The following is an 11691-nucleotide window of genomic DNA, read 5'->3' as shown; positions in this document are numbered from 1 at the left end:
AAAATAACCGCCAACATGATAATACACTTCTTACGTTTCATAAACATTATCGCTAGGATGGAATTAGGTTAAATCACATGAAACTATAAATAAAGCATTAAACCAAGTGTACCAAATATGTTAGAGAGTATATGAAATCATTATGTCAAACACTTTCTATCAAGCTTAGAGAGTATACGAAATCATTATTTGAGTACCATAACTTATATACAACCAGCTATTCATTTTGGTTATACAGAAGTGGTTTTTGTTAGACAAAAGTGGCTTCTGTTGCCATTGCTTTCTCCTTAATCGTTGATTCATATTTGGTAGCTCCACTGGCAACCAAATTCCGAAGTGATATTTATCTGGCTTGTAAAGTGATATCTGTAGATTATACAAAGTCCCACCAGAAAGAAGAGGGAAATAAATGAGAGGACATAATCATAGTAAAAAAAGTAAAGAAAGCAAAGAAGAAATCAAAATTCAGAAGAAAAAATAGGAACAAACTGATAAAAAGTGAGGACTGATATGAAACCAAGGAGGATAATGGAGAAAAGAGGACTACACCGAAAATGAAGTCGAACCAAAAAACATAAAAGAAAGCAAGAATAATTTGAAACTTGAAGAAGAAATGTGGGAAATGCGATAGAGATAAAACTAACAACCAAGGGGGGAGGCGGCAAAAAAAAGGCGAAAAAGAAATCCAATGATAAAAGAAAAGGTAAGGGACTGATAAAAATTAACCGATTAGACAAAAGATAACCTTCATGAAGTATATTTACAAAACAGAAGTGTGCGTGCATGACGTTAATGCAGTTATCCCCCAATGGACAGCCAAAGATAACCTAGTAGACCAAGGATCTGATGGTTGTCCCCCAACAGACAGCCAATACCTACACAACAGATGTATACTTCCATCACGTTAATGGTATGATGTAATGTGGTCTTGCAACGCAAGTGGAGAAAAACATATTGGTAGCAAATACTTATCAAACACATTTCGCACACTTGTAGCATCTAATACTGTTATTATGTCATTTGGTTCTCCAAGGGAGAAGACAACAATAGTAAAATGAGTGAATGTTCCTTGGCAATTGACATCAACAAGCGTAAATAGCCTAGGAGCACATAGTTTCTGTTTTCTTTCTTTTTGTTTACCTTGTGAATATCCCCAACTATACACATGTACCAGCTCATGGAAAGACAAGGACCATATGACTAAATCACCCCAAATTATTTTGGTTTAGTCTTTAAAATGCCTAGCCATCAATAATAGATTAACATAAAGGGGGCGGACAAACAATCTTACTTCTATAGTTGGTGCAGCACACACACCAATATGCAAAAACAATTCTAAAGAGGGAATATAATAACTGAACAAATACTATCGAAAATGAAAATTGGTAACAAATGGAACTCACTTAACCCGGTCGAATTTCAGGCCCATCCTCTTGCCACCATCCTACCCTGCAAAGAGAAACAGAGAACTTCCTCATCCGCTAATCTTCAGTTAGCACGTGAGCATATGATCTGTGCACGCATACTGAGGTCCAGGGGGTTTCGGACCGGTGGCGGGTGAGAGAGATGTTTCAGGAGCATTCTGTTTGTAAGGCAATAGAGATAGCAAAAACAAATAAGAATGCTCAAACATATGGTGACAATAGAAGAGCATCAAGGTGAAAAGAAAGCAATCTAGTGGTAAACTCGACCATGCAACAACTAATAACCAGTAAAAGATCCAAGTTGAGTATCGAATATGAGTTATCGACCATACAACAGACGGCTTAGTACACCATTGGAGGCACGTTGAGAAAATAAATACTCCCTATTCAGCTATATGCTCAAGATGCAAAGGAAGTTGTGAAAAATGTATCTCGCCGTATGCATTTCCTATCTGGATTTTTCTTAAATCCATCAGTTACAGCAATACAAAGAATCATATGTAGCCAATTGATGTCGGGGATGTAAATCTACCCAAGGACTTTTTTTATGTACATCGTATATAAAAGCACAAATGTAATTTACATCTGCAAGAAAATATAAGGAGCATGGGTACTGTTGCAAACTGTTTCTAATCCAAATATCAGACAGAATACTCCTAAATGATGTAGGTCTAACTTAACTTTAGGCCAAATAGTTGAGATCTAGCAGCGGAACCTCGGACTCATGACATTAGGCAAAAGCCAGCATTAATAATTTAGTTATTTCCTACAAAATAACAGCATAATCCAAGAAATGACTGTCTAGGCATTACTCAGTAAGACACAAATCCGAAATTATTTTCAATGACAAAACAAAACAGAGAAGTATAGCCATTGTTACCCGATAGAACAACAACTTGATTTACTACCTCCTGGAGCTAAATTTTAGAGAAAAAAATAAAATTCTATACAACATAGCAATATGTGATTTTTTTTACATACGTACATGGTCACTTGCATCAGCATCGACAATTTGGTTTACATAGCTACATGGTCAATACTTCATGATTTTTGGTCTCCTGAATTAGAGTCCCAATTGTCCAGTTTTCTCAGTTGTATAGGTTCAGTTTTCCAACATTGCAAACCCTTCCCAGCGGTGAGGAGAGAGCAGAAGCAAACGTAAAAGAAAGAAAGTGTGCAACCAAGATAAATTATGGCCACTCTTTGGAGACATAGGGATGATGCAAAATATGTGGTGAAACAAAGGGATTAGTACCTGAAGAAATATGGTACTCAGGGCAGGAGGAGGGGAGACAGGGCTGGGAGGAGGAGAAGGGCGGGTGGCGGCCAGGAGGCGGATAGTATATTATATTCATGAGGAAACTAAATGGAAAATTTGGAACCTTACAACAATAACATGACAACTTTGTAACTGTAATCTTGGTCTTTGAAATAATATTATTGTTCATTCATAGATGAGAACTTTAAAATTAATCCTATGGTCTAAATGTTGTAACTAAGAAAAGGCTCAAAAGGATTTAATTAATTACAAAGAAGAATGCAGGAAAAGAAAAAATTGTGTTAAGTGTGCATGATCTGGTATCAATGTTTGCCATTAAACAAAGGACACGTGCAACAAAAAAGCAGAGGTAGCTAGCTGCTCATAAGTCATAACCACAACATATGCCTATGTTTTGCATACTAAGTACCATCCAACAACAAAAGTAAAAATATAGTTACATTTCTAGCTTAGAGCAGTCAGCAGGATTAGAAGTGAACAATAAGATGACCCAAATCAGTTGCAGCACACAATCCTTTTATCGCAATGCAAGGGAACCGGAAAGATAAGGAGCAAGCACAAAACAATACAAAACAAAGTTGCTGTGATATTACCTTATTATCTGGCCTTGTTTTCAGAGTTCAGAGTGAATCTGAAAGACAAAGCATAGTCTGGTTGTTTTGTCTTGTAGTACTGGCAGCCAAATTTTCTAATGGATTAGAGTTCTGTTTACTGTGTAGACTAATCTAGTAGATCCAGCTGGAAGAGCTTACCTGTTCAAGTCATGCTGAAATAGGCTCATGTAGTTGTTTGGCTCCTCCTATGAAATCATCCCAGCCACTTTAGTCTTGTTGTCCTCATTCACTTGTATGAGACGACACTGCTCAGATTATTTCTTCTTACTAAGTTCGTCTTAGCTATGATATTTAAGTATCTTCTGCATGAAAGATTCATATACTTGACAGCTTGCATCGCTGCAGCATTTTCTCGGGGACATGATAAATAAAAGGAATCAATATCTGGATATTTCACTGATAGAAAGCATGGTCTACCTGAGAGGAAATATCATGGGTTTTAATTCACTGGTTGTATCTAAATCAAAGAGGAAATATCAGCCAATTGTGCTTTGTCATTGTTCAAACATATGGCAAAGGAAAACCAGCATACGCCTGATACCAGATTATATGACACAAGCATAGTAATGACGGCATAAACTTCTTAGTTGAAAGTTAGATTACATGTTCTGATAATGTAAAACATCAAGGCGTATTGCATTCATTGTTTACTCACATAAGCATACTTTCATGTATAAACAAAATGCATTACATATATCTGAAAAGAAATTTAAATTGGTGAAGAAAATTTTGCAGATAACTGATAAGACACCATAGATGGAAAATAAAACTGTTAAAAACCAGATATACATAGAAGAATTTTTAGACAAAAATATAAACAGGAAAATATACTCAGCCAGACCTGCGGGAGCATGATTTTTCATGTTTGATTACTGTGGAATAAGCAATTTATCTGAATTCTCTTTAACTGGGATTCACCATAGAAATACCTTTCCTAAATACAAAACGAAGAAAAACATTAGTGCTCACCATAGACATGAATGATTAGCAGAGAGTGGATCCGAACTGAGAGAGACTCCATGAAGATGCTGGTACAAAGTGAATAATGGGTAAGCCTGGCATAAACAATGGAAGGAAGCACGAGTGTTAAAGAAATTGTTGAATACAAGAAGATCATCTCATTGACGAAGAATACGACTAACTGTAACGTGAATTTAGATGGAGCAGCAACTGAACCAGCAGTAGCATGCCAATGGTTTGGATAGATACAACTATAAAAGCTAGGCTAGCAATACAAACTACTCTTAGACCATGTGAAACTATAGTAACAAAATGAATTTGCCAATTTGAACATCAGCTAAACATAGGCATTGTATATAATTAAGAGAAGATACATAGAAGCAACATACAATGCACTCAATCTCCTGCACAGTCACAGGATGCAGCTAAAAAACAGGACCGACAAGAAAGTTTTACTAAAACCATTGATTGCAGACCAAGGTGGTACCAAACGCTAGCCGAAACGGCAAGCAGTGACTGTTCCTTTTCTTGTGCAGAATTTGGAGCAAAGGTGAAGTGAGATTAAACAGTATAGTGTTAGCTGAAGTTAGCACAGCAGCAAAGCGTTAACCGAGATTGCAGATCAAAGCATTAGGAGGTGCTGGCTGATACAACGGAGCAAAGCATCAGCAAGTGTTAACTGAATTAGAAGCCATACTACATGAGAATTATCTTGACTTGAAGAATAAAATAATATATTCCGCACATCCATACTGACTGCAACCATGACCCAAAATAAAGGATTCGGTGTAGGTTATATTTGCTAGCGAATGTACATATATATTCCGAAGAACATGTAAAATCCCCGAGCTGAATCGGAACACTGGACCGAAAATTACCGGCAAGACGAAAACCATTACATGGCGCAAGTTCATACTGAATTGCATTTGGAAGCTACAAGAAAATCAGCATGAATAGTTCTTTTGCTATTTGTTAGTATTCGTTTCTGTTAAACACCACCTCACAACATACTGTGTGCTGGGTAGATTTTTTCGAAATTTCTATATGTGGCTTTCACATATTTTCAAAGGAAAAGGTGATCGCCACGGGATATTTACCCAAATAAACAACAGACAGGAGCGGGATATTTACCAAACGAAACATGCATAAATGTTGTAGCATGAAAAGAGGCACAATATCGAGTGGGAGAAAAACATGAAAGAAACAGAGATTAATACTGAAGCTTACCTAACTCAGCCCATTTACTTGCAGAAGGACCAAATGGCCATTCTCAGATCACCCAAACCTGAAATGTACCATGCATAATACAAACATTAAGTAAAACATGAAATACAATTAAGTTCTCCAATCATATAAAAATCTATATAAATCAAGAAAATGGTCCAAAGTACATCAGTATTGCTCCAAAAAATGAGAAAACGGCACATGTGCCGATAATTTCTATCACATATGTATCACTGAAAAAATCAACTTCACTCCAAATTCCCAGCATTTCTTGGAGCAGAGTTAGTACCAGCAGAAATAACAACATGTGTATCTACAAAAACACTATCACTTCAATTACCATACTTGCATTTCTCCCTCGAGCAATGAAACATGCATAAATATCATGAAAAGAAGTAAAATATTTGATGCAACCATACCATGCATACTGGGAGAAACTGGAAAGAGACAAAGATTAACTACAAATTATTACCTAATTTAGCAATTTACATATAGAAGAAGGATCGAATGGGCATTATCAAATCAGCCAAACCTGAAATCCATCATGAGTCATGCAAACATTAGGTAAAGAAGAACGTAAAATCATTACATTTTCAAATTAGATAATTATTATCTATAGAAACCAAGAGAGTGCACCATGCCCTGCAGACAATAAACTATTAGAAGGGGTTGTATCTTCAGATCCTTCTCTTTATCTCAACAACACCAAATCCAGGGACCACTGAGATCCTCAACAACAACATTGACTCTTCTCTTTAGTTCTTACCCTGAACATGGAAAAAACTTAAATATAAACTATAAGGAAAATTAAATTAGGATGCATATGGTCCTTATAAGAGACAAATAAGATGCATACTTTATTTTAGAAAACATCAGTGCTCACAATAAGATGATTAATTGCTCCGAAACCATATGTATTTTGATCTGAACGACTGATCATTTGTTTTAGACCAAACTGAAGCAAAATGAAGTCGTATCTACTCTTAAAAAATAGCTTATTAATTGTGGAGACTATTTTGATCTGACCAAATAATTATAATTTTACCATATTTTACATATCCACCAAACTGTCATGCATAACCTATTTTATAGATAAATAGATAAAAGCACAAAGTAGCCATTAAGGCATTACAACCATTTATTTCTAGATAGAGCTGACATCAACGGAAACTTAAAAATAATCAGCAAAAGGTACAGACCTCAGATATAGAAGGCAAAAGCACATGAGCATCATCTTCCAGATTTCCGCACTGTATCTACATGTTCCATATTTCCATTCATGCAAACCTGCAAATCATGAGGGATGAGAACCCTTTCTGCACCACTGTACTAAGACATATGAGGAAGCTAGTAAATATTAGTGTCTTGCACTTACCAAAGAGTGTTGTCGTGACCCAGTCAACGTCCAAGGACAACTCTCGGGTACACATAGTTCTGCAGCCACCAGGAGCACACCGAACACACCCTGACGGTTTCATGTGGTGTCGCGGCTGCTTAGTGGCGCGAGCTCATGGAGAGGGACAAACAGGGCGACGGCAATGGGGAGGACCAGAATAGCTGGGAACAGGTCGACGGAACCAGCGCCATGGATGCCCCTCTCGGGAGTGTGCTCTTCTTGCGTTGCATCGAGGAAGATCGCGAAGTCGCTGGTGCCGAGCACAGAAGGAGCGTGTGCTCCTCGGGCTGAGCGGCGAGGACGAGACAGGTACAATGTGTCAGACAACATACAACAAATATCTCAATGGAGTGATGTAACTCTACTCTAACTAAAATCAAAGGCAAAATATAGGCCCATAGATTTACTAACCAGTACTTAAGTTGGTTGACCAAACAACTCAGTTTTGATTCTTTATCTCCTCGCAACATAAAAAATCAAAAGAATAAGAAACACAATATGGGAACAACCTGCTAGGAATATTGTCAAACACCTTGTAGGCATATATACATGGAATCTGCATAGTTTATAACTAAAGCAATTTCTGCATGTGTAGTTCAGTGTAAGGCAGGGGAAGAAAATAAAGAGTTCATATAACTTCAAACGGTTGCAATGACAAGGTCGATTATGGAAAGGGGAGATGAAGAGGAGCGGCCATACACGCAGCAACATCAGGATAGAAGACAAGACAAACATTGGGGTGAAGCCTGGAGGAGGGAGAGGCACAACAACCTGCGAGAGGTAGACTGTAATCCTCCGGGGATGGAGATGCCGCAACCCTCCTGGTGACCTCCCTGAGCAGGGTTAGAGAGAGAGAGTTTGAGGGAGAGAGAATAACAGAGAGATGCAATAGCCTTCAAGGGAGACCCGTGAGTGGGGAATACCAGAGCAAGTGAGGGAGAGATGCAACGCAGCTGCTCTCCCGCCGACGACCCGACCCACGGCACTGGCCTGCTCCGCTCCAGTCAGCTCCAATCGGTCCTCGCGGCGGCAGTGTGGTGCGCACAAGGAGGGGATTGGGGAGGACGAAGCAGGCGGGCGGATTGGGCTGTGGCGACTTTGGAGGCCTCAAGCAAGAGGATAATGGAGAGGGGCTCGGTCGCGGACTCCACGCAGAGGAGCTCGGGAGAGGCTTCCTCCTCCGCCTCCTTGCCGTCTATCTGAACGAAGAAGACCACGACGGCACGCAGGACGGGGATGACGCGCGGTCTGGGTCGGCGACCTTCATCGGCGGCCGCAGGTCCCCGTCCAGCGCGACCGCCCTGCGCCGCAGCGCGTCCTCGTCGGCGGCCCGGCGCACGGCGAGGGCCGCCGCCGCCTCCCGCAGCTCCCGCGCCACCTCGGCCGCGGCCGCCGCCTGCTCCTCCAGGCCGCGCGCGTCGCCGTCGTCCATTGCTTCTGCCTGCGTCCTCGTCGGCGGCGCGGCGCACGGCCTGGCGCGCGGGGGAGATGGCGGTGGTGGGACCGGCGGCGGGCTGAGCAGGAGAGGAGCCGCACGGGCAAGGAGGGGATTGGAGGTGGGGATCGAGAGAGACGACCGGGAGGAGACCCCCTGCCTTTTCCCTTCCTTCCGCGTGGAGGAGATATTTTCCACGGCCGGCGCGAGACGAGTGCAACCCTGAAACGAGCCACAACGACTGACATGCGGGTCTGACCGACCGTAGGACCCAAAGGCAGCCAGATGCGGGTAGACATTGGACATTGCATGTCTTTCTCTAGCGCAAACGAACGGCTGAGATCAAACTTTGGCTAGTAATAGTAAAAATCTGACGGTCCACATGCTCAGAGCGCTGTGAAGCCCCCATGGGGGGGCAGCTATTATACCTTTAGATACAACCATCATGTTGAGATTCAGAACCTCGTGGGCGGCAATAATGGAATGAGACGGACAGATCTGCTAGCATGTGACGACTACACTTTGGCTTATTCTGATACCAATAATGTAGTGCTAGTCTGTGTAACCTTTGAAGTTCGAATAAACACTGTAATTAAATCGGACGCCCATTTGTAAGTGTAGAAGGACGATAGAGAGAAGATTGGTGGAATCGTTGTTGTATTGCTTGGGCCTCATGGGCAATATATATGAGTACAATGATCTACTTGGAGTACAAGGCAAGGTAGAATAGAATCCTACACTATCTATTGTTTCCTAAATAATCACGATACTCAACATCCCCCCGCAGTCACAACGTAGCGACGTAGACGATGAGACTGGAGAAGAATCCGAAGGCGGAGCCAATGGACATCCCCACCACAGTCGTAACGGTCGACACATCGCGGATGTTGTGGCTGGAGTGGAAGCCGGCGAGGTTGCTCAAGCAAGGCGGTAGCCCTTTGTGCCGAGGTCGAGGTAGCCGAGAGCGTAGGGTGGTGTAGCCGTGGTCGAGGTAGCCGTGCGAGAGATGCCGAGGTCGATGTCGAGTCGGGGTGGCCGGTGTCGAGTTGGTCGCCGTGGAGCCGCGGGCGCAAGGAGGCGCCAAGTTAGACGTAGGCGCAGTGGTGTTGAGGTAGTGGTGCGCCGGGAAGAAGACGGTGTTGACGGGCCGTCGCGCCGGGTTTGCCGGACCCGGGGACACGTCGTGGACGAAGGCACGCATCGGTGTTGCCAGCACTGGGCATGCGTAGACGGACGAAGTCGATGTTGACGAGGCGTCGCGCCGGGTTTGCCGGGCCCGGGGACACGTCGTGGACGAAGGCACGCGTCGGTGTTGCCAGCACCGGGCATGCGTAGAGAAGGACTTGACGACGATTGCGGCGCCATCCGGCATGGGGTAGAAGGTGCCGAGGCCAACATCCGCGGTGGTCGGAGTAGATGAAGAGGTGGACGGCGATGGAGCGGCGGCGCACGAGGAGGAGGGCGCGGCGGCTGGGGTGTGGGGGCGGCTGCGGGGTAGGGCAGCGGCGCAGGTAGCGGCGGCGTGGGCGGCGGCTGCGGCTGCGGCGGCGGCTTGGAGGCGGCTGCGGCAGGGACGACGACCCGTGGCAGCGGCTAGGGTTTTGATCGAGTTTAGGCTGATACCATGTAGAAGGACGATAGAGAGAAGATTGGTGGAATCGTTGTTGTATTGCTTGGGCCTCATGGGCAATATATATGAGTACAATGATCTACTTGGAGTACAAGGCAAGGTAGAATAGAATCCTACACTACAGTAAGGAATGATATAGCGTGGAATTTATCCCTTACTAATCTGCAATGATAAACAGAGCTTGGGAATGCTGACGGTATCATCCATGCTGCAAACATCGCAACCACATCCCCGGAGCTGCCATGGCACAGCCACTGCGTGCTCGTCGGCGCCCTCGACGCCATCACCTGCCCGGCTCACCTTTTTCTACGCCGCGCTCTACCTGCTGGCGTTGGCGCAGGGCTTCCACAAGCCGTGCTCTGAAGCCATGGGCGCCGACCAGTTCGACCCCACCGCACGTGCGTCCCGGAGCTCCTACTTCAACTGGTTCCACTTCTCCATATCGTGGGGCTACGCCATCGCGGCTACCGCGGTGACCTACGTCCAGGAGAACGTCGGCTGGACCGTAGGCTTCACCGCATGCTGGGCCATCATGGTGGTGTACCTCGCCGTCTTCATGCTCGGCACGGGGACGTACCGTGCAGAGGAACCCGTCGACGGAAGTTCATTTGCACAGCTCTTCGAGAAGTTCACCTTCTCTCGGAAGGTCGTTGGCACTGACACCGACACACAACGGTGAGCACCAGTGCAAAGCTGCAATCCTCTGCACGGACATGACTGATAAATGGTTGTATTTTCATCTATGCAGGCTTCTGATGGGAGAACCGGAGGAAGGTAAAGGGTTCCTGGTAAAGCTGCTACCGATCTGGCTGTCGAGCCTCATCTTCGCAACAGCCATCGCGCAGATTACCACCTTGTTTACCAAGCAGGGCAGCACGATGTACCGGAGCATCGGGGGCCTCGTCGTGCCACCTGCGGCGTTGCAAAGCTTCGTCAGCATCACCTACATTACCCTGGTCCCTGTCTACGACCGCGCTCTCGTGCCTCTCGTGAGGCGCCTCACCGGCCACCCCTCGGGCATCACGACGCTCCAGCGCGTCGGTGCTGGCATGGCCATGTCCTGCGTCACCATGGCCATCGCTGCGCTCGTGGAGGCCAAGCGCCTCCGCGTGGCTGCGGATGCCGGCCTCCTCGACCGCCCCGACATAACAGTGCCGATGAGCCTATGGTGGCTGGTGCCGCAGTACGTCCTGATCGGCCTCGCGGAGGTGTTCACCTGCATTGGGCTGGAGGAGTTCTTCTACGACCAAGTACCCGACGCGCTCCGCAGCGTGGGGTTGGCGATGTCCCTCAGCATCCTTGGGGTGGGGAACTATGCCAGCAGCGCTCTCGTGGCAGCGATCGATTGGGTGACGACAAGGGGCGGCGGAGAGAGCTGGTTCTCCGATAACCTCAACCGTGCGCACCTGGATTACTTCTACTGGCTCCTCTCCGGTCTCGGCGTTCTAGAGGTGGTCGTGTTCTTGTACTTTGCAAAGAGATATGTGTACAGAAACAAATGCGAGCAATGATTCCAGGGCCGGCCCATAGGGCGGGGCAGGGGGCGCTCCCCGGGCCCTCAACAGTTACGACCCTAATCCAAGATTTATTTGTACACTTACTACACTTATATTTATAATCTTTAGGAAGTAGAGTTTGGAATAATTCTAGAAAATATAGAAGGTTGAAGTTGTAGCTTAACGTGCCTATACTCTGACTCCTTCTCAAATGTGCAGAACAACATGGACTC

The 11691-nt window shown here is 44.9% G+C and overlaps 1 protein-coding gene and 1 long non-coding RNA gene across 7 annotated transcripts in view; one reads left to right on the top strand and one right to left on the bottom strand.

Annotated features, from left to right (window-relative positions):
- LOC124660213 (protein NRT1/ PTR FAMILY 5.10-like) overlaps positions 1 to 11473 on the top strand; it is a 14915-nt gene extending 3442 nt beyond the window's left edge. Inside the window, exons 3-4 of the mRNA XM_047198007.1 lie at positions 10141 to 10637; positions 10711 to 11473. Of these exons, the coding sequence (XP_047053963.1) occupies positions 10141 to 10637; positions 10711 to 11473 (1260 nt within the window). The remainder of the gene's footprint in view (positions 1 to 10140; positions 10638 to 10710) is intronic.
- On the bottom strand, positions 64 to 8126 carry LOC124660214. Of its 6 annotated transcripts, none has more exons than XR_006989818.1 (10): positions 7821 to 8126; positions 6877 to 7730; positions 6701 to 6788; positions 6138 to 6268; positions 5974 to 6033; positions 4287 to 5562; positions 3456 to 3668; positions 3297 to 3375; positions 1404 to 1582; positions 64 to 875 (listed from the first exon to the last, which is right to left on the bottom strand). It is a non-coding gene; the product is annotated as an uncharacterized LOC124660214 (long non-coding RNA). The 6 variants fall into 6 exon arrangements; XR_006989817.1 differs by having other exon boundaries at positions 3297 to 3734; positions 4287 to 4345; positions 5505 to 5562; positions 7821 to 8122; XR_006989819.1 differs by having other exon boundaries at positions 3297 to 3656; positions 4287 to 4345; positions 5505 to 5562; positions 7821 to 8122.
- Positions 11474 to 11691: the final 218 nt, after the last annotated feature.

Source organism: Lolium rigidum, chromosome 6 (assembly GCF_022539505.1).
Source record: "Lolium rigidum isolate FL_2022 chromosome 6, APGP_CSIRO_Lrig_0.1, whole genome shotgun sequence".
In the NCBI taxonomy this organism is placed as follows: Eukaryota; Viridiplantae; Streptophyta; class Magnoliopsida; order Poales; family Poaceae; genus Lolium; species Lolium rigidum.
The sequence above is the reverse complement of the archived record's forward strand: the minus strand, read 5'-3'. Positions and strand labels throughout refer to the sequence as shown.